The 24,067-nt window shown below is 39.2% G+C and overlaps 1 protein-coding gene across 2 annotated transcripts in view; it reads left to right on the top strand.

Moving 5' to 3' along the window:
- Positions 1-23,305, top strand: part of cnksr3 (cnksr family member 3) — a 50,226-nt gene extending 26,921 nt beyond the window's left edge. Inside the window, exons 5-13 of one of the 2 annotated variants that reach the window (XM_017695721.2) lie at positions 2,329-2,370; positions 6,065-6,184; positions 7,076-7,135; positions 8,196-8,264; positions 9,440-9,586; positions 13,273-13,397; positions 14,893-15,089; positions 18,503-18,589; positions 19,564-23,305. In XM_017695721.2, coding sequence (XP_017551210.2) covers positions 2,329-2,370; positions 6,065-6,184; positions 7,076-7,135; positions 8,196-8,264; positions 9,440-9,586; positions 13,273-13,397; positions 14,893-15,089; positions 18,503-18,589; positions 19,564-19,856 — 1,140 coding nt within the window. In that variant the 3' untranslated portion in view covers positions 19,857-23,305. Of the gene's footprint in view, positions 1-2,328; positions 2,371-6,064; positions 6,185-7,075; positions 7,136-8,195; positions 8,265-9,439; positions 9,587-13,272; positions 13,398-14,892; positions 15,090-18,502; positions 18,590-19,110 lie in introns of both variants that reach the window. The other variant, XM_017695722.2, reaches the window with a different exon arrangement.
- The last annotated feature ends 762 nt before the right edge of the window (positions 23,306-24,067 follow it).

Genomic DNA, 24,067 nt, shown 5'->3' with positions numbered 1-24,067 from the left:
CTCCAGGACTGGGGTTGGGAACCTGTGCTCTAGCCTTTACTTGGTGGTCAGTTTCTGAACACAGAGCTGCTCTTGGATGGATATTTTTGGTTACTGGACTACTCTCAATCTAGCAGAGAGACTCAGCAACACCACTGCATCTGACACACTCATACCAGCACCACGCACACTATCATGTCAGTGTCACTGCTGTGCTGAGAATGATCCACCACTCAAATAATATCTGTTTGGCAATGGTCCTGTGAACAGATGGGCTAAAGTTATTTGTATAGAGAACCTTTAAGGTAGGCATTTCCCGTAAACAGCCCCCTGAGTGGAGATATGGTTAATTTCCTTCTGGGTGCCTCCTAGTGGCCATTCAACCTTGATATTTTTCTTTAATATAATTCAAAATATAATATAACATAGTATGATAGCTTCAAATAATATCTGGTTAGCAGTGGTCCTGAGGGGCTGATAAATTTTGTGGCAACAGATGTACTACATTGTCATTGTATGCATACAAAGTGGTAGATGTTTCTAAGAGAATGGCCAATGAGTGTAGGTACATGGTAGGTGTAGTCTGTGGCAACCCCAGTGTAAATTAGCCATTAGCCATTAAACTGTTCTAAATTTTGCTGCGTTTGCTTAAAAAAAATTGGGTCCTTGGCAACACGGTTAACAGTGGTTGTGAAAGAAACGTGAGAAGAACCTGTAATGGAGCACATATGGTTTCACTGAGTGAAGGCTTACCCCTGGTATTCAGGCCTTTTGGGGGTGGATGCCTTATAAATGTGCTTCATAGTTCATGCTCATCCTCCATCAGCTGTTTCCGCTCTCCAAGGCCCTGAGAACGGAGCTGCAGTCTTGTCACGCTGTTTTCTATGTAGATAATTACATAAAGGAAGCACTTGGTGAAGCCTTCACACTATCCCCCCTTACTCCATATGTAGTCAATCAGCCAAGATACATTCGGTGTCTGATGTTCTTTAGTTTTCCACTGGAGCTGGACAAAATTACAGACAATTCAGGCTTCAAGGTGGCTGTATAAGCAACATACTTTGTCCGTTTTGTCTATCAACATTCTGGGGCATCAGGATCATCACACTAAGGCTGTGAGAGAAATGGATCACATCCCCCTCATCTGTATGGTGCTATATGAGGCTGGTCTTTGTTTTTACTTTACAAAGCTGGTATTTTTTATAGCATTTTTACATTACGTCACCATTCACATCACATATAGGCTGCTTCAACTTCAGCACTCCCAACTTTTCTGTCTCTGAGGACATGCAATAGCATCCATGTTAGCATCAATACTAAGACGAGCTTTTCTTGTCATCACACATCATTGCGCCTGTTTAGTAAATCACGACAGCCACTTTGATCAATCTACCCCTAAGAGAAAAATGCCCAGTACATGTAATAGTGTCTTAAAATACGCTGACCGATTTTGGTCACAATGAAAGTGGTATGATATTATCCTATGGTTTAGCATCATATCGCAAAAAAATCAGTACCAACAGTAACTTGGCACCTGAGTTGTGTCTGTACTTCTGTCCATTCTTAGAGATAACTGTATGTCATACAGTGTCAGAAATAGGTACTTTATACTGGTGACTTTATTTCAAATTTATGCTGTTCAAATTTCTGTTCCACGTCTGAGTGGCCAAATAAACATTTATATTTTAGAAGCTTCCCTGATTAATGGTGTGAAAGTTCACTGATAGGCTGATAGAAAGAGGGAAAATCAGAATAAAAATGCTTAGTAGCAGCTCTGTGACAGTTCAGAGCTACACTCTGCACAGAACGCATTTGATTTCAGCTTTCAATATAAAGGCTGTAATACTCCAAATGCAACATATATATATATATATATATATATATATATATAAAAGTGAAATATCCAGACACATTTTTTTCTTAAAAACTACACAATGCCTGTTTGAAGCAAGTGTGTGATCATTTTTGTATGCAGTTTGTTTAATGCTAACAGATGGCGATAACTTTTCAATCCTGGCTATCTACATTAACATCTTACCTCTAATGCAAAACAAAAGAAGCAAACTTCAGATGCCCGACTTGTCCAGGCTGACCAACTACATATAGGGCATTTAATGTAATTATTATTGTGCCTTCCCTAATAGATACAAGCTTCAGCAACTGCATATAATTTTGCTAAGTGCCTTGGGAAACCTCCAATGGTTCCACATTCCTCAAGCATTCGCTCTTGGTATTTTGTTTATGTGAGGTTTTTGTGGTATTTTGTTTATGTTTACCATTCGTCGTTGGTTTGTGTGGGAAGAATGCAGCGCTCTGGCATCTCAAAGAGGATTCTCTCTTTAATTACAGGACTGCACTGTGTATGAAATGGAGGAGAAGATATTGGAAGTGGTAAGTAGGACGTCCTTCCTCTGTCATGGAAAGTCTCCCAGGCTGCTTTTATGACAGCAGCAACGCACATTTGAAAACAAATCCACTCTGTTATCCACAGCAAAGTTCTGCTGGTACTGAAAAGGTGAAGCTGGACAGAAATGCATGTTCCTATTGTTTGATCAGCATTGAAGGATGTAGGATGTTTTTCTCAGGACTGTGTCTGAACATCCTGTGTTAGATAACTCGGCCCTGGTGTGCTCAGTGAACACGGGCCTCTGCTCACATTTATTTTAGGAACGTGCTTTTCCTCCATATCTCACCTTTAACCCTTTAGGTCGACGCAAACATTTGAGCCACTTTCCTCTATTAATCACATTGATTTAGCAAAGCTGAATATTTAAAGACTTTAATTTATAATGTGTCATAGATGAAAATGTTGGGCAAGAAAACATACAAATCTGAAAAAATGTAAAACGTCAGTTGCGTTTTAATGTTACCCTGATTAAACTTAGTTTACTGATTCAAATGGCGCAGTCACTCAGAACACAACAGGTCTCTTTGTGCATCTTATACAGTGATAGGAAAGATGGTAGCACACGCAAAGCTCTGATTCTACACACTTAATTTAAAGGCCTTTAGTTTGGCCCCTCCCACTCCATGTGCTTTTTGTTTTGGTCTTCCATGTGCATTTGTTTTGGTCCTGCCCCCTCGTTTCATGACTCCATCCCGATTGTCTTCACCTGCTTCCCACCTGTCCCTCGTTTCCCTGTGTATTTAAGCCCTATGTTTGCCCCTTGTGTGTGCTGGTCTTTGATGTCTGAACTGTTACCTGCTGTGTCGTATGTACTGGCGTATGTACTGGCGTATGTACTGGCGTATGTACTGGCGTATGTACTGGCGTATGTACTGGCGTATGTACTGGTTTGTCTGTCATGTCTGCCCCCCGATCTCTACGTGTTGGCTCTATGACCCGGGACTGTCTCGACCCTGATTTTGGATTTGCCCTTAATAAACGTCGCTTATCTCCGCATATGCGTCCTCCTCCTCGCTCCCCGTTACATTTAGGCACAAATGTTTGGGCCCCTTTTATTGGTCAAAAAGATTTTAATAACACCAGTGTAGATTATATGTGGGCTATGTAGCACCATAGTAGTGGCATACTATTTGAGGTGTTGTGCAATTCACCAACATAAACATACACTTATCCTTTTATCCATGTTCATACAGGCTCATTTTGCTAGTGACTTGCTATGCTGGTCCATGCTTTTCTAGCACATTAGCCAGCCCCTGGTAATCAGCTAAGTTAGATAGTGTTAGCTGTCCAAATGTACTTGCTAAGGTCGATTATAATTAATATAGTACTCTTTATTTGTGTCAGACGCCTTTCTATATGACTTGTTTTTCCAACATTTGTTTCGATTCCCTTTGATTCAGGTCAGAGTTGACTCAATAGTTACTGGAATTGAACAGCGCAAATATACACTGTAACAGCAGATTTTAGAGTTAAATGGCACTGTTCACCATCTCCAAAAACCCCCCTCCCCAAAGGTGGCCCAAAATGTAGTCAAGTTTTGTGTTCAGCTTTGCACATAAGCTACAAAGCTAATATAGCCACCAAGTAATAGAAGCTAATACTACAATTAACACTGTGCAAACTGCATGACATACTGTAGTCTTTGATTTACTGTTTTCTATGAAAATGGACAAAAATACGGACAGAGTTTAGACTTCATGATGGCTGCATCTATTGTTTTTAGTTATACAGCATCCATTTCTGAGGTGTCAGTCAATCATTCGACCTTTATTTAAACTCATTACGTTGAATACATTGAAGATGACCTTCGTTTACAATATGGCAGAGACGATTCAGAAATCGTGAATTGAAAAAATGTGATTACAAAAGTGCATCAAATACTAAGAATGAAAGATAATAATAATATGCACAATAGTACATTTAACAGTAAAAAAGCAATCAAATCATAATAAACAATTAAAATAGCAAAATAATACGTTTGGCCATTTGGCCAAAATGTACATCATATTAGATGATGTATTTATTCTACTCGAGAATGGCTAATCATTTAGGTCATGCTGGGTATTTGTCTGTAATGCTAATCCAGGTAGATTAGCTCTCAGTTCCTACATTTACTAAATGAGCACGTAGTGCTGGGGAAGACATGCAGGTTCACTGGTGGCTTGGATAATAAGTAAAATGCATATATTTACACTGTAAACAAGGAGACCCCTGGTCCCTTTCAGTACTACTGCAAAGAAATCTAAGTTTCTCTAGAATGGCACCTTCCACATCAAGTGACTGTGAATGACTTAGTTTACATCTCAAAGATTGGATAAAGCAGAAATTTTGAACTTAAACTGTTGCTTTAAGCCCACTTTTGAGGTGGGATTCCACGACAGGTTGATTTTGTGGCTTCCTCTGTACGTCAGACCGCTGCAGAGTGTGTTTAGATGTTTCTAGCAACGCACCAGGATTGAACTGTATTGTTTGAATGATCCCGGGCCTCGCTATGGAGCCAATGCAGTGACATCATCCTGGAGAAATGTGCTCCCCTCTAGACATCACTGTGGCTGATGTGTCAACATGAAGCGTACTTTAATGTTTGACTCATTCCAGATATCAGATAAGAGCTGAATTAGTCTTTGATTATCTTAAACTATGCACAAAGGGAGAGTGGCCATGAAGTTCAGTCATGGGGCTGGAGGTTAGGGGCAGTCGTCGGCTTCCGGTCTGGCCCTGTGACCGGACGGTTGCCGGTTCGATCCCCAGCGCCGACAGTCTATGACTGAGGTGTCCTTGAGCAAGACACCTAACCCCCAGCTGCTCTCCAGGAGCCGTGGATAGGGCTGCCCACCGCTCCGGGCAAGTGTGCTCACTGCCCCTAGTGTGTGTGTTCACTAGTGTTTATGTGGTGTTTCACTTCACGGATGGGTTAAATGCAGAGGTGGAATTTCCCCGGTTGTGGGATCAAAAAAGTATCACTTAAGTTCGAATAGTTCTTGATAAATTCTTTGAACAAGATAGAAGCTCTAGTTACTTTTTAATGCACTTTTTTCAGTAGATGCTTCTTTGACCCGATTCGTTTTCAACAAAATCTGTATACACTGGCATTAAAAAGTTTGGAATCAATATTTTTTATGAAATACAAAAACATTTGGTTGTAGATAAATGCATAAAATGATCCTAATATGTTCCTGCACAACTACAACTTCAGGTTTTAAATAATTAGGACACCAGGACGCTGTAAATAATGAAGTTATGCATCTGTTGTTATTCTTTTCAAACTTCTTGTTACTGATAGACAGACAGCATTTTCAAATGGAGCTCTTCAAATTATATTATTTGTATTTTATTCACTTCTGTTACACAGAATTTAGTCAGTATTAAAAATGGACTGAAACATCTAAAATATGTTCTGACAAGGTAAAATTATGCAGTTTTAAAACTTAAAGCGTAACTTAACTAGGCCAACGTGTTGAAATGTTGACTTTACTGAACTACTGATAGTAAGTTAACAGAGGAATGGCAAAATTTTACCTTTGTTAACGTATTATTTTAAGGTGAATAATGAAAAAAATAATTTTTTATGTTTTAAAGCTTTACAACCTTTTTACTCCTAACATCACTTTAAATCTTGCGTTGCATTTTATGAATTGGGCCCATTAATTGCTTCTAATTAATTCTCCATTCCATCAGGCTCAGGTTTTGACTGAGATCTGTGATACGACCGTGAGGATGACCTCTGACCCCTTGAAGACTCGCACGGCCTGTCTGGAGGAGGTCCATATCACTAACATCAGGCCAGGAGAGGGATTAGTGAGTAGCATTCTCCACAACACTCATATTTAACGTCAACAGGCCCAGTCATAACTCCGCACAGTCCTCACAGTGTAGCTGCTGTTCAGCTCCTTAAGTAAGAGAAACGGGAAACATCGCTCTGAGATCGTGGGCTATCTAGCCCCAGTTCATCAGTGTGGACCATTTTCTTTCATCATTAAAAGCAGAATGGCCTTTTTCCAATGCATACATAATTAAATGGTTAAGATATAAGCAATGTAATTTAGAGTGGTTTGGTCTAAAATGCTCCATAATAGAGAAACCTACTCAGTCAGCACTGCTCACAGTGGTGGTGATAGGAACCAGACCTCTGAAGTGCTCTAAAAGCTCCCTCCCAGAAAATTATTACATTAAATGTGTATAAATGCACTGCCTGATACCTGATGACACATTTGAGATGTTCTGGGCTAGAACATATTTTATTAAAATGTGAGTGAGATGTGTGTAGGACATATAAGGCAAACTAGTTACAGTATTTTCAGCAGATTTACCACAAATTTACCGTTATTAACATTACATGTAAAAACTCACATGATACATGTAGGTTCACTGGTGGTTTTGGATAGTAAATAAATGGCTATATTTGTGTTGTAGACATTGTGACTCCTGGTTCCTATCACCAGCACTGTAAAAAGATCTGAGCTTGTAACCTTCTTTAATATACAGCATTTCATATCAAACCACTCTGAATGACTTTGTTTACATCTCAACCACTGAATTATGCAGAAATAAAAATAATAATAAATCAGTGAAATTCCCCTTTAAGGTTCTTAAAGGGCCAGTATCATATTTACATTATGAACATTACATGCTCTTTGCAGTGCAGCACCACAAAAGAATGATGTTTTGTTTCCCTGTGTTTTTCTGTAGGGCATGTACATTAAGTCCACATACGATGGTCTACATGTTATAACTGGAACCACAGAACATGTGAGTGAAATCGTTCCACGCCAAATGTTCTTTTTTCTGAATAAATCTGCTGCTTTTCCATGGCTTGTTCACACGTGCCCCCTAGTGGTTCAGATGCCAGCATCTTTGCTCTTTCAACTTGTGCCACCAAAAATAATAAATAAATACCACATATTTCCAAATAAATCCAAAGATATATCAAAAATATGAAAGTAGGCATATCTGTTGATTAAACCAATTTCAATGCATTTACTTAATTATATAAAGGTTATATTTGGATAAATTTTACATGTTCTTCTTATGTTAATCATGATCATGTTCACGTTCAGTTCCACCTACATTAAAGAGGGGGTGACTCTTTTTGGGCTGACTGAATTTCATTGAATTTGAATCCGAGCACTGCTGTGGCCAAAATAAAGTTAGTAATGAAAAATTCTGTCAATACCACAGGTCAGTACTGGTCAACCGATATGTAGAGTGGACTGCAGTAATCCAATGTCGACTACGAGTAGGAGTGAGCAACATGGAAAAATCAGTATATAACAAGACTTTTTAAGACATATCACTATAGTTTTAACCAGACAAAAGTGTCTACACACTAGAAGTGTCACAATTTAAAAATGCTATCCAAAACTATAAATATGAAGATTAGTATTTAACATTTCTCATTCTGCACTGCACCCAGTTAAACAGGAATAATTATTCTCTCTTTGTAATAACACATGTTGGTCAGTGCTTTTTAATACATATGATATGCTCAGAAATGCATCTTGTGTATCACAAAAACAAAAATGATCATTAACAAAACCCCATCACATTGCCCATCTCTGACCATTAGATATGAACTAAAGCCAAAGCCTTTATTTTTATTATGTTGGAGATTTGCTCTGAGGTTAAAGACTCTCAGCCCAGCAGCTCTCGAGTCTTAAAACCAACCTCTGTTTTATGGCAAGAACATTTAAAGCAACGTTGAGCCTCTGATCTTCATGCCTCTGGTCTCTCTGTCTTTCTTTCTTTCTCTATGTGTCACCCCCCCCCCCCCCCCCCTCTCTTTCTCTCTCTCTCTTCCTCTGCTGTACAGTCTCCAGCAGACAGGACTCAGCGGATCCATGCAGGAGACGAGGTGGTTCAGGTCAACAGGCAGACAGTGGTGAGTGACAGTGTCCAGTCAGAGGAGGAAGGACAGAGCGAGAGGAAGAAAGTGTGTGCGGATAGGAGGAGCAGATATTAGGGACGCACCAAAATTGTATTAATTGTATTTTCCTTTTGTGTTTTCATGTCTGCAACTGTAAAAAAGCATCATAAATGCACAAAAAAGCACAAAAGATTTTTACTGAAAATTGTCGAAAGTGGCGCTTTTGATTTTCAGCCACAGGAGGATAAAGGTTTTCACTTCAGTTCATCACTAGAAGAGATAATAGTTTGTTATGAAGAACAAGTGAGAGAGTTGTTTACTGTTAATAAGGAGAGCCAAGAAATATTAACATGATATTCCTAAAAAGAAAAAAAAGACTTACAGATAATTGCTCGTTATTTATTGCTAATACTTTGACTCATTATATGTAAAGGAGAAAGACTTGACGACTGTCAGCTCTTAAAATGGGAGGTACATTAAAAAATCTAATTCACACATTCTCCTAATAACCTAAATGGAATTAATCAGCTGAGACAATTAGTGTCCTTTAGTTTTGCCTTTGAGCTACAAGGCTAATGTACTGAAGCTAACAAGTGATGTTATGTTCACCAGTTGGTCTTGGGCGAACAGTTTCTGGTCCTGACAGCCTACTGTCATCTGTAAAAATGAACAAAGTTACATCACATAGCCTAAAAAAGCTTTGGTTGACTACGTAACTGTAGACACTTGTTACACAGAGTGCAGTGCAGTTGCAAAGTAAAGAGCTAGCTAAGCAAGATAGCTAATAAACTAATTAAGCTACTTTAGACTTAAACTCCATTGGTTGCTTAAAAATGACCAAAACAAACATTTGTTAATCATAATTATTTGTAGAAAAATGAATCTTCAGCTAAAATTTAATTGTTTAGACAGGCTTATTAGCTACATATGCCTCCTGGCTCTAATGCAAAACTAAAGAAGCAAACTTCAGAGTGCAATAAAGACTCAACTGTTTGGTGATATTTGAAATAAGAAGACAATCTCAATTATCCTTATGAAGATTTCAGTTTCCTAGCTCTCCATCCAGCAGCAGTCGGGCAAAAGGCACAGCAAGGTCCCTGAAAAGCTTCATGCCTTATATGTTTTTCAGGTGGCAGTTAGTAATAGTTACACATTCAGTTAGACTGAATGGAGGCATATTGCTGTGTTAGGTGGGCTGGCAGCTGAAGAGCCTTGTGGCCAAACTGAGGGAGGATCCTCGGGGTGTTGTTCTGATTTTGAAGAAGAGGCCCTCGGGAACCTGCAGCTTCACCCCCGCTCCACTGAAGAACCTGCGCTGGAAGCCCCTTGCTGGGCAGGTAAAGACCGCTTAAGATCTGATAAACTGTTAAAGCTGTGTAATACTTTATTTATAATATATTTATATATTAATCTGTTCATATGATACTTTATTTTAGACTAACTGAATCGTAAATAAACTCCTTGATTCTTTTAAATCATTTGATCTAATCAATCAATCAATCCACCTTTATTTTGACTCGGAGGTACATTGAGGGCAACCCTCATTTTCAATGTAGCCGAGCATTTACAAAAACAGGGAAAATGTTTGCTAAAGTAACAAACAAACATCAAATAAAATGAGCTATCATTGTCATTATCTGAGGTTCATGCAGTAAAAGTAAAGTTAGTTTTGTTTTCATATGTTGGTTTTTGTATGTTGATTTTGTTCTTCAGTTGCAACCAAAACACTTATTATTACATTATTTCTGATGGAAATTGGTGAAGTTTTTCATAGAAAACTCAAATTTTTGTTGACTATTGTAACTGCTATGCACTGTGAAGTGACTGTTGACAAGTACATCTGCAAGTGGCAATCATCGGGGTCCAAGCACTCATGATGCCACACTGATTTACAAGCCTTTTAGCATATAGAACTCAAGCAATGGAGTTTTTAAAATGATGTCCATTGATAAAGTGATTGTTTATAAAAAGAGATGAGAAATGTCTGAGATTAATTGTATTAATTGTATTTTCCTTTTGTGTTTTCATGTCTGCAACTGTAAAAAAGCATCATAGAAAATATACTTTGCTGGTTGTAATATAGATGTCTTTGTAAGGTATTGACTTCTGTGCACAAATGAGCCCTCCTGAATATAATAACAATAATAATAATAATAATATGTTTAATTTATCTAGGGGGCTCTTTACAGTAATAACAAAATACACAACCAGCAACAAGCAAAACAACCCACAACAACAAATTTACAATGTCTCATGCATGTTAAATTTCTGGGTAAAAGTGCACGTGTGAAAGAGGCTAATGTTTCCTTAATGTTGTCATTCGTCAAGACCAGGAGCAATCTGTAACAACCCATACTTGATCCTCAAATCCCATTGTTCTGCACTCATCTGGCAGTAATTCTCCAGCCAATCAGCAGGATTTGTTGAAAATTCAATCAAAAGGAAATTCTTGGCTGCAGCCGTGTTGTTTCCCTTTAGTGTTAGGACACTTGTCTCTAATCTAATTCATGGTGTATGTAATGGAATCATACAATGACTTGTGCCGTGACTTTATTGGACTTTTTGAACTCCTCCACATCACTTCTTTGTTTTAGTTTGGCAAGCAAAGACACGTCCCCTGCCACCCAGGCTGTGTGTTTAAGGGTGGGTTTATGCGGGTGTAGCACAAAGAACAATGACACTCTTCACACACATGACTCACTCTTCTCGCTCATCTCTCTATCACACAATCTTAAACATACATGCGATCTCAGTGCAAACTTGACATTGACGTCACATCCACATAAGGCTCATCATATCAAAAAAAACAATGTGTGTTGGTTCCTTCACTTCAGTGGTATCAGTCCATTGATTTTGGTGAAGTTTAATCCTCTGGTTTTCTCACAAACTCAGTGCCCCCCTAAAAGGTCAAGCTGCAGCTTCAGAAATGTTAAGCCTTTGCTTCCAAAGTGCACCAGTAAGGTGTTAGTGGTCTAGTTGTTTAGACTAGCATATATGACTAAGATCAAAAACATCTGGGTACAACAATGAGAAATGTTGAGAAATGGTTTATTCACAATACATATCTTTGTTTTCTCTGCTTGATAGTTTTGAATATTTTTTTAAAATATTGCCACCATATTAGCATTCATCCAGTAATGTATTCTCAAAACCCATTACTCCTGGAACCTACATGTACCCTGCATGAAAATGCATGCAGTGTAGCTGTGAAAAAAGGTGAAAATAGAATGTAATTCTACTTCAGATGGATTTTCATCTGTTGTATCAGTTTATTAAATACATTTTTGCTAGATCACACAACTGCAATAGTAGATCTGCTCTATTTAGTGATTTCCTTCACAACATCTAATTAACTTTTAAAGTGCAGGGGACAAGGCTTGCATTTTGAAAAAGTAGACCCATCCACATCCCCCAACTTTGCCTGTGACGAGCCAAGACCTGATCAGGAGCATAGTACTCTGATATACTCCTGCCAGGTCTCGTCTCCTGGTGCGTCTTGGGCCAGGCCATGTTTGAACTTGGCCAAAGATGGCCTCATGGAGAGCTCAGGGCCAGAGAATTAGAAAGCAATTTAGTACAAAGTGCCTCATTGTGAAGGTAATGGAGATAAACCAGCTGTGATCAAATGCAACATTCAGGAAGAAAGAAAACAACACTACACTCTGTGATCCAGCTTTAAAGACCACTTTACATACTTACACAATCAGACTCGGTTTAGGAAGTGGCCTGGGTTGATTATTTTTTTTAACTCAAACTAGGGCTACAAAATGCATTGTTTGTTAATCATTATATATTGGCCTTTGCAGTAGTGATATCACCAAGCTTTCCAAATGTAGACCAGCCCTCTAACCAATCATATTTTAGTAATGTAAGCATCCATTGACCCAGATTAGTTTGTTTTACGTGTTTGAATGAATTAGGCTTCTGTATAGTTTTGGTCAAAATAATACAGGTCAGATCCCATGAATGGTTCATTAGTATGATATTAAAATATTGCAGACATTTTTGTAATTTCTTAATGTGGCGTATGGAACATAATGGGGGCAGTCGTGGGCTGGAGGTTAGGGAACCAGCCTATCGATCCCCACATCTGACAGCACATGACTGAGGTGTCCTTGAGCAAGACACCTAACCCCCAACTGCTCCCCGGGTGCTGCGGATTGGGCTGCCCACCGCTCCGGACAAGTGTGCTCACTGCCCCCTAGTGTGTGTGTGCTCACTAGTGTGTATGTGGTGTTTCACTTCACGGATGGGTCAAATGCGGAGGTGAAGTTTCCCCGTTGTGGGACTAATAAGGGTCTCTTAATCTTAATCTTAATCTGAATTTTGTTCATATAGTGCAGCTCAAGGTTAGACAATTTCATCATTGAATCTCCTAACTGTGCCTAGAGAAGACAAAAATGTTTTTCGCTTTGATGCACTACATACTGATTTGACATGGTTTTATTACATTTTTGCCATTTCTATTTTATTATAATGAAATGAAAAGTCACACACTGTAAAAGGAGCTAGCTGTGTGACACAACTTGTATCTTTCCTCTCTGTCCAGTCCATGAGTTGCAACCTTTCTACTTTCTCTCAGCTATAAATGAACGCTAAACTTTTTTTGACATCTTCATAAATCAATCACTGAGATGTAAACAAAGTCATTCAGAGTGGTTTGGTGTGAAATGTTCCATTCTAGTCAGAAGTGTTCACAGTGGTGGTGATAGGAACCAGATGCCTGGAGCGTTAAACTTTTCCAAAAAAATGACATTATATTAAAAATCACCATTATGAATATTACACATAAAAAACTCTGAAGATATTTGTGTTGTAGTCATGGTGACCTCTGGTTCCTATCACCGCCACTGTAAAGAAAACTAACTCTAAGTTTCTCTATAGTTAAACACATGATTTGTGTACACAATCAGTGGTTAAACAGATTTTGAAAAAGGGTGAACTGGCTGAAACAACAGGTTAGGCAAGGACATGCTGCCTCTGTGAATCAGCGTCCAATTTTTTTGTTCTTGCTTTGTTTTAGAACAGCCCTCATGTTCCTCCTGCCCAGTCATCCCAGTCTGTGGTGGAGAGCTGTGCTATAAAAGAAAAGCCGGCGATTTTGGACCTGTATATTCCCCCTCCCCCAGCTGTGCCTTATGCTCCACGGTGAGTGACCCCCTACTTCCTCACTTTCACTTTGACTGAAAGATGACCTTTTTTGGGAAATCTGTGTGGTTTTGCACCTACGCCATATCACTGTATGATCACGCTCATTGTCCACTTTGTTAGCTCCACCTACTTAGTAGGTAGACTATATACATTTAAAAGTATAGACTGTAGTCCATCTGTTGCTGCACAATTTATCAACCCCTCACCCCTTTACCCTGTAGTATCTGTTAGGAGGGCCAATCTTGGCCTTCCACAGTGAGCACTGGTATGGGCGTGACAGACTCAGCAGTGTTGCTTTTTTTTTTTTTTTTCCACGTATGTCAATGTCTAGTTGAGAGAGAACCACTGTTCAAACATATTCAGCCAAGAATAGCTCTGTGGGCAGAAACTGTCCAATGATGAAGAACTAGATAATGGCTAAGAAACGGTGTATCAACAAATGGCCTACAGTCTCTAATAGTGTACCAGAAAGGGAAATATGCAGGGAATTTAGATTCAGACTTATAATATAAAAAAAAAAGAAAATTATATATATTATATATTACTGCTAGGCGGCAAGGTGGCACAGTGGGTAGCGCTGTCACCTCACAGCGAGGAGGGCCTGGGTTTGATTCCCTGGCCAGGTGACCAGGGTCCTCTCTGTGTGGAGTTTGCATGTTCTTTCTGTGTGGGTTTCCTCCGGGTTCTCTGGTTTCCTCCCACAGTCCAGATAGGCTCCAGCACCCCCTCCCCCTGCGACCCTGACAGAGAAGTGGCTTGGAAAATGGATGGATGGATATATTACTACTAGCCTACATTTCCTATTTTCAGTACTATGCAAAAGTCAGAAACTTCTCTTCAGTTGTTTGATTTCCCGTTAAAAAGGACTTTAAGTTATTTGCATATTTAACTGAAAATTACACAGAAGCCTCAACAACCATTTTTTTCAGTATTTATTGTGTCCATGTTTTACCTTTATTACATCCATCCTTTTCAGGAGAATCACTTTTTCAATGAAATCTACAGGTCTGGACTTGGGGTGTTCAGTCCATTGTTCTGAGAACATCAGAACATCAGTCTCCTTTTCTCAGTCAGGCTTCTTGACAACTACACATCCTTTACATTTATATTTACATTTACAGCATTTAGCAGACCCTTTCAGACCCATAATGCTGAGTTGTCTTCTCACAGCAGAAAGATGGACAGAAACACCTGTGGATGTTTTTCAGATCTGAAGCAGCTTGACTTTCTCCTCTCTCTTAAAGATGAAAGCTTTAAGGACTGTTTATCTGATGGGGACAGTGTTGGTAGTCTATGAGGTCTTGCATGGTTGTTAGGGGCCCATTTTCTTTGTAGCGTTTTATTTATCTTTTAAACTTAATGAATAAAAACTAAATAACTTGTACTTAACGTCCATTTTGACTGGAAATTAAATAAAGAAGGGTAAACGTTTGCACAGTAGTATATCTTCTCACTGTAATAATCCATTGCATCTCTTTTCCTCTGTCTGTAGAGATGTGAAGTCCAGTGCATGTTCTAGAGTGAAGATGAGGACCAAAGGTCCTGAGTCACCCAACTCGTCTCTGGACCGTGCAGGCAGACGGCGCTCTAACCTCACCGACTACACCATCAATCAGCCAGCTATCAGCATCTCCCCAGCGGAAGTTATAATCCCACAGGCCAGACTTCGGCAGCGCACGCCCTCTAGAGGTCAGGATCACAAAAGCCTCCTTACTATTAAAGAGAAACGATTGTGGTGCAGCCTAAAATACAATTTACTCTATGTCCCTCTTACTGCAAACACAGTCAATCAGCCAAGACATGTTTGGTGTCTGAAGTTTGCTTCTATAATTAATACAGTGGTGCTATGAAGCTAATGGCACTAACGAGTAATGTAAGTGTATACCCCACCAGTTAGCATGGTGCAAACTGCATGACTAGATCATGAGTAAATCTATTTAACAACTCAAGATAGTTTGAGACCAGTATGTAAGGATTTAGGTCTGCAAGTTGTATAGTGATAACCTTGCAACTATACCTCTTTGCCAAATACATTTTGGATCTGTGTGTTAAATGAGGCAGTGTGCTGAAGTCTGCAGTGTTTTGGCCCACAAGGACTGGAGCCTGACACGTGTGTTCTAGCATGTCTCATTGTCAAAATCATTCCAGTACACTGGAACTGTAGTTTCCTGAAAGTTCCCACAATCTACTGTAAAAACCAGTGAGCATCAACTGTTCACTGTGGTAACTGACCAGAAACAGCATCACATGTCCAATTCAGCTTCCACAAAGTTTTCAAAGGAGGATATGTTATCTGACTGACCTCTCTACCTGGCAAAAATATTACATGTTTATTTTTCATAGTTGTAAATAAAAAAGCTACCAACAATAATAAGATGCCATTATCAGGTTTCTGCTGCCTGAAATGTTCCTATAGAAACTATTTAGCAGTAGCTAAGCAACATTTTTCTCTAAACTTTACTTATTTTCTTTGATGTTAACGTTTGTAATTTACTACCTACAAAATAATCTATAACCCATTATAATTCACAAGTATTGCTCTATTAAAGTTGGCTGAGCTTCTTACAGGCTAATAGCTAACAGGCTAATTATGTCCCTTTAGAAGTATCTAGTTAGACACTTTAAGTTAAAATCATTACTGAAAGTGTCTGTCGAAATTTTACTGAAATGCTTACTGAATGTTAGTTTAGTCATCTGTTGACTCTGTTTCAGTTACAGCTGCCATGAACTGTGTAGGAGTTCTGTGGTTAGCTTAGCACTACAAATGCTAATGGGAACTAGCATTACCCTAGCAGTGGTAAAGGAGAATTTCACCCAATTTTTCAAACATTTCTGTATAACTTAGTGGTGGAAATGTGAACATTCAAGTCATTAAGAGTGCTTTTTTGTAAAATGGTTGGTTGTCGAGAATCTTTATAGTGGTAGTGATAGGAACCAGGGGTTGCAATGTCTACAATGCAAATGTAGTTGTTTTATTTACTATCCAAAGCACATGCATGTGTCTTGTGAGGTTTTATATGCTGCGGCAATAATAAATAATGTTAAATCTGATTTTAAAAAGTTTTATTTGGAGATTATTTTGCCTTACAACACCCTGCATGTACCACTCCACCATGATTGACCTGATAGCAAGAGGATAGTGATTCACTGTCGGACCACTGATGGCAAAGCTGGTGGTCCACTGGAATTTGCTCAGCATGTTCAGCGGTTAAGCAGAGTACTAGATAAAATTCCGCTTATCATTACTCATTTTCCACTCACAGTCCAACTTACTTATTTTTCCTTTCTGCCTTTTTCAGCACCACGTTTTTTATTGTACAACCCCATTTCCAAAAAATGTTGGGGTGCTGTGAAATGTAAATAAAAATAAAATGCAATGATGTGCAAATCATTTAAGCCCTATATTTCATCGAAAATGCTTTAAAGACAACATATCAAGTGTTGAAACTAAGAAATTGAAAAACACTTCTGAAAAACACTGTTTATGAAAACAGGTCAGCACTGCATCCACAAACTCTTACATGCAAAAAGAAACTGCATATAAACAAAATCAAAGAATGCTGTCTATTTCTCTGGGCCTGAGTTCATTCAAAATGGGCTGAGGCAAAGTGGAAACGTGTGCTGTGACCCGACAAATCAACATTTAAATTCCTTTTTGGAAATCATGGACACTGTGTCCACCGGGCTAGAGACCACTCAGCATGTTATCAGTGCACAGTTCAAAAGCCAGTATTCATGATGGTTTAGGGGGCATTAGTGCACATGTCATGCATGAGGTGCACATCTGTGAAGACACCATTAATGCTGAATGATACATACATGCTTTGGCAACATATGGTGCCAACCAGACAACGTCTTTTTCTGGGAAGGCCTTGCTTATTTCAGCAAGTCAATGCCAAACCACATTCTGCACATATTACAACAGAATGGCTCCATAGTAAAAGAGACCAGGTGCTAAACTGACTTGCCTGCAGTCCAGACCTGTTACCACTGAAAAACGTTGGCACTTTATAAAATGAAAAATATGACAAAAGAGACGCCGAACTGCTGAAATGCTATATAAAAATGGGAAAACATTTCACTTTCAAACCTCAGTAATTGGTTTCCTCAGTTTCCAAACACTTGCAGAGTGTTGTTAAAAGAAGAGGTGATGAAACACAGTGGTAAACATGCCCTGTCCCAACCTTTTTGCAAATGGGGAGGTATTTTAGACTCAGTTATTATTTTTCTCTCAGTTGTTTGTGATATTTGTCCTAGTTTATTTTCAAAGATAAAAGGTTATGTGCACCTAAAATCTGTTTGAGGAGATTAAAAACAAGTGAGAGCTTGTAGGCAGGACAATAATCTGGCTGGTCCGAGGGTGGACCAGCAGCAGCGAACAGTCAGCAGGGTGCCGATCTTATCAAGTCAGCGAATGGATATTTGCTTGCTGTCTGGGTGGATTTTAAAAAATATGTTGTAGGCCAAAACCTTATCTTAAAACTATCAAAAAGCAATGTCTCAGTCGTCACACAGCATAATAGCAACCCTTTATGTGATACGTTTCTGTGAGGGAGTCATTAAACTCTTCAGACATCTGGTCACCAACACTGTGAACAATTCTACTCAGTAAGTTTAACTAGAACAGAACATTTCACATTTGTTTACCCATTAAAATGCTTAATTTTGCAGAAGTTTCGGAAAGGCCAGGGAAGTTCTCTTTAACTAAATGAAGAAAGGTTTAATTGCATTAATTGCTGCCATGAGTTTCTGACACATGATTGTATCTGGGTCTTAGTGTAAACAAAATTAAAGCGTTAATGAAATGACTGGAACATCCAGTCTAAACACAACACAATATGATGGCTGTTGTTGGTTAAGTCCTTTCTGAACGGTGTAATGCATTCACCTTCCAGCATTGGGAATGAAAATCATTTCTAAAATCAAATGGCAAGCTGACTCCTACACACAACCAAAAGAATATCCTGTTGTTTACTTAGTTAATGTGTGTGGAAGAATCAGGCATGGTATCGGTGTACTTTGTGATAGGGTTATGAGATTGCTGGGATGTTTGAGCAGCATTCAAGTGAGGAATTACGGCCGTATGTGTGTGTGTGTTGTAGGAAAGCCACGGCCCGTGTCGATGCCGGCGGACGTCTGTCTGGGCATGTCCCACTCGCCCTGTCCGCCCTGGGCACTTGGAAGGAAAGGTATGACCAACACCTGCCTGTGTTTTTACCTGAGCCAAAACAAACAGAGCTAATCTTCTGCTATCAGCTGGAGCTTTACACAAAGCCCCCATTAACACGTGCTCTGCATTCCTGCACTGTTTATATATCACTAATTACAGCGAGGGTCACTGACAGTTAGGTCATAAATGGGCTTTATGGGGTATGTTTTGATAAAGTGTGCTGTCTTTTTACACACATTTGTGGTAGAATCAGCAGCACTTATTTTAGTATAACTGGCCCCTTTATTAGAAACCTCTACCTTGTAGCTCCGGTTTGCTCGTGTACAGTTACAGTGTGCTTGCTCAGATATAAAATATATAAAATAAAGACAATACTGTTATCAGGGTGGGGGAGAAATTATATATATAAAAATAATTTTGGCTACAAAATGAGCACGTATATTATTGAACAGTATTCCTATCATATTTCAAATTTGATACCATCTTCAGATGCATTAACTTTATAACATGATGCATTGATACATTTGTACACCCCTTTAGATTATTCACACTCTGGTCAGCAGCAGGCCTGTGGTCAGAAACTGTGGTGGCCTGGATTTGGCTCATATGCGGTGGACCTGTGGCTGAGTTGAGGCAGCCAGGCTGACAATGAGTCAACGCCAAATTTGGGCCATAATGGAGCTGCAGATGTTGGGGTAGAGGGGGACTAATGAATTGTGTTGCAACAGATGGGCTTCAGCCTGTAACTGTATGTAAACGTAAGGTTTCCTAATAAAGTGGATGGCACATGGAAGTGGCAGGAAAGTGGAAGTCAGTGTCTCTAATAAAGTGGGCAGTGAATGGAAATCAGTATTACTAATAAAGTGGTCAGTGAATGGAAGTCAATCTTTCTAATTAAGTGACCAGTGAATGTACTTTAGTATATCTTTAATGTTATGTCCAGTATCTGTGCACCTATTCTAAGAAGAATCTCATGATTTTTCTCCCTCACAGGTGAAGACGTTTTGCGCAGGTACCTGAGTAACGAGCGAATCCCCACTATCTCGGAAGAGTCCCCTTGTTACCCCGTCCCGTACAGACCCCCAGGTGAACGGCTGGTCCGAGGGGTTGATCACATCCGGGGCAGTCAGTGCTTTATCAATGCTGACTTGCACAACAGTGCTACCATCCCCTACCAGGAGGCAGTGGCCAGAAAAAATTCAACAGCAAAGGCCTCCAAACGTCCACCCTCAGAACCCTCTCTATTCAGCAGCTGGCTAGCTAAACTCAAACTCTTCACACACTGATCACTACTGTGGATACACACTGCAAAAATGATATTTTGGCAAATGAAAACATCTTAACGTATTAGTTTGATCAAACATACCAGGGTTCTTCGATTCCACTTCCACTGACCTGATGATTAAAGATGAATTTACCCAATTTGTCAAAATGTCAGCATAATTCAGTCATTGTGAAGTGGTTCATTGTAGAGAAACTTACACACTCAGAGTTCTTTACAGTGGTGGTGATAGGAACCAAGGGTCACTATGTCTACAACACAAATATAGCCATTTTATTCACTATCCAAACCAGTGAGTGAAGACAGGAAATTGTTATATGTAATGTTGATGATAGTAAGATTGAAATAAATCTGAAAAAACATGTTTTCTTTGGGGACTAAAGTTTTAGGCCAAGACTTTTTCAAAACTATTGTGAAACATTGTCTTGGACATCAGGCAGCATATTTGTGACATTTTATGTGAGGGAGCTTTTAATTCAATGAAACTTCTCTTTAATTATTAAACTCTTCAGATGTCTGGTTCCTGTCACCACTACTGGGAGCAATTCTGAACTTCTGAGTTTCACTGAATGACTTTCTTTATATGTTAACTATTTAGTTATTGAAGTGAAGCATGGCTATGGCTGTTATGAAGTATCAGGACATAACTGTTTGCAAATGGCACCCTATAGTGGAGAATCTACAGCCTGCTAAACGTGAGTGAGTGAGTGAGTGAGTGAGTGAGTGAGTGAGTGAGTGAGTGATTGAGTGAGTGAGTGAGTGAGTGAGTGAGTGAGTGAGTGAGTGGCAAAAAGGACCTATAAAATAAGTATCCCTTTACATAAATAAAAATGTCTAGAAATATTTGGATTTAGTGCCTGATATGCCTGAAGGAATATCATAATGAGAATTCATTTAAAATGCATTCACTTATCAAGATAACACTTTTTGCAATGTGAGTGTGTGCCGCTACGTCTTGTGCCTTTGCTCAACCATTATACAGAGTGGCTGCCATCTATGCTCAGTATTATTATTATTATTATTATTATTAAAGAGCTTTGAAAACTCACAGTGGCATTGGCTCTGAGAGTAATTCTTCATGCCATGTGCTCTGCAAAACAGCACCTTAAATGTAGAAATATAAAATATATCTAAATGATATTTATATATAAATGACAGGTTTTACCTATTGTAAGGGATTCTATAAAGTAAAACAGTCCTACTGAAGACCCAGATCACTTTATTTACTTCAAGCAGTCAGACAAGCCAAATTATTTGCCATTGCGGTAAAATAATTTCACTTAAATGCTTAAATGCTCATCTAGAAAACTGTTTACAACTATTGATCTGAGGAATAAAACCTAAAAAGTAAATACAAATAGACATATGTACAGGAAAAGTAAGAAGTTTTTAAAAGATATTCATTTGTTGTTTAGAAACCTCAGGTTTTGTTTTCGTTCTAATGTCAGTGTTATTTTTGGAATTTATATCCAGCAGATGCTCTTACCCAGAGCCATCATGTTACAGAGGCAGGTGTGTGTAGAGTTTGGAGTCTTACAAGTGCTGTGTTGAGTTAAAACCTGCTGGGTGGAGGGCAGCTGTAGTATCCAATACTCTTCACCAACTTACATACTTTTTTCTCAGACAGCCTAAGACTCTGTTCACAAAGACGCTTGTGCCATTCATTCCAAGACCTGCCATTCATTTTAAGGAGAGCAGTGCATTAACAGTGCATTAACAGACAACCTCACAGCAAGAAGGGCCTGGGTTTGATTCCCGGCTGGGTGCCAGGGTACTTTCTGTGTGGAGTTTGCATTATTCATTTATCATGAAAATCTATAAAATTTAAAAAGTAACCTTTTGGACTGAAAATGCAAAGGTACAATAAGAAAATTCGAGTCTGCAGCCAAACCAAATTTTGATTCTGTTGTAATAAGGTGGTCGGTATTGGGCATAAATGGGCAACACAAAATGGAAGAGAGAGAAATGACTGCTGCTCACATCCCAGGCTGTAAAAATCCAGCTCTGAAGGTTCAGTACGACAGCAACTGGTTAACAAGATTAAAACTAATCCATTGTTTTTTGGTTCATTCTATGAAAAAAAGCAGATTCTCACAAAGAAGCTTCCATGTTTGCAGGAGTTTCCCGCTCACATCGATCTCCACCCACAAACACACCCACAACAAACCAGTAACCCACATTTCTGTGCTTTTTGTTTGTTTTTCTTCATTAAAACACCTGGTCCTTGTGAATGCACCCTAAGACTATTGCACACTACTATATGTTGAGTAACGTTATGATATTCTTACAGAAATCCCGTTAAGAGAAACATGATATATTGTCTATACAGTTGTATGTAAAAGTTTAGGCGCCCCTGCTCAAATGACATGCATCGTTGATTTTCTAGGTGAAAATAAGTGAACACATCCTCTACAGAGAACACAGAACTGCACATTTTACTTCACAGTTACTGTTTATTTACAGAACTGTGCAAAAGTCGTGGTACTTTTTTATGTTGTGCTTAGTTTTTTTTTATAAATATGCACTAAAATTGGCAGAAAATGGCATATTTAAGTCTGTTCCCCATAGAGGATGTGCCAGCTTGTTGTTATGTCATGTAACTTTTGCATACCACCATATTTAAGATGCATGCTTTTGCCAAGACAGCATTTTTGCAGTGTGTGCAATTTGCGTTGTTACAGACACGCTTACAAAAAGCCTGTTCAGTACAGAGGAACTCACAGGGGAGTTAATATTATTGCTGTGTCTTTTTATAGAAATAGAAAGATTCTGAATCGGGTCAAAATCATTTCCGCTCATATCTGTGTGTGTGCTGTGTCATTTGTACTTGGTAATAAGTTATTTCATCTGTGTATTTGTTTTCTATACTGGTTCAGTCACTTGGTTCAGTTTCCCAACAGGAATGACTTTACTGTGTTTTTGGATACGTTTCTTTATTATGTACCTCGTTTCTGAGAAATCTTGCCACTGGGGTTGAACATAAGGCTATAAGCTATGCAGAACATGTCGTGTTCACAGCATGAGAGGAGCATGTCTATAAACGTGAGAATGCGTGTGTATTTGTAAAATGTAAAATATTTTATATAGTTACTGAGTTGACTTTTAATGTGGCTGCTGTGCCTTCTTCTTCCTTTCATAGTTTTTCTCCTATGGAAACTATAATAAAAACGGGTTTAGCACAAATAACACAATGTTAGCGTTAATATTAAATATGCAATAAACGTTTTAACCTGAAACGTGATCAAACAATGGGCTTCACTCTCAGAGCATCATTACCAGAGTAATATATGTCATTGCTTCTGTTAACAGTGGGATCAACACCCACGCTGCAGTACGTCTATGCAATAAAACTAATACAGCAAATCTGCCGTTATGGTGGATTCGTTCATGTGTTCTTATTGTTCACAAATCATGTCAATAAAGAATAAATGTCATTTCTCAAGCCCAACTGAAGCCTTTGATTTCATTCTTGACCCCTTGTACGTGGTGTCCACACAACTGGACGGTTGATTTGAGGCCTTTCTTTGGTAAATTAGGCAGAAGCAATGCTGAAATCAATTGTTGGCTGAATAATGAGAACCATTACTGTAATACAGAGCATCAGCCATTATGCTGAACACAGTTTTATCCTTGATTGCTGGCGCTCTCAATCCAAAATGGGTAAAGGTAACCTCATCTCTGGTACACTGGTCTAAACTTTACACTCACCTCATCTCATTGTCATTGACTGCTAGTCCAGATCGGGTCGCGGTAGCAGTTGAGAGAGCAGAGAATCCCAGATGACCCTGTCCCCTGCAGCTTCCTCCAGCTCATTCCCGGGGACCCCAAGCTGCTCCCAGGCCAACTTGGAGATATAATCCCTCCAGCGGGTCCTAGGACGACCCCGGGGTCTTGTCCCGGTAGGCCGTGCCTGGAACATCCCCACCGGGAGGTGTCCAGGGTGCATCCGGATCAGATGCCCGAACCACCTCAGCTGGCTCCTCTCAATGCGGAGGAGTAGCGGCTCTACTCCGAGCTCCTCCCGGATGACTGAGCTCCTCACTCTATCACATACACTAAACTTTACAAAACATTTTGTCAGATGAACTCTAGTGAACTTGATTAGGGGTTTTATAAAAGTTCTTTATGTATTTATATTCTTTTAAATTAAATTAATCAACCATCCACATAGAGTTAAACACAAAGGTTAACAAGGAATAGGAGCAAACTTAAATA

Source organism: Pygocentrus nattereri, chromosome 4 (assembly GCF_015220715.1).
Source record: "Pygocentrus nattereri isolate fPygNat1 chromosome 4, fPygNat1.pri, whole genome shotgun sequence".
NCBI classification, from domain to species: Eukaryota; Metazoa; Chordata; class Actinopteri; order Characiformes; family Serrasalmidae; genus Pygocentrus; species Pygocentrus nattereri.
This window is presented reverse-complemented; position numbering and strand designations above follow the sequence as displayed.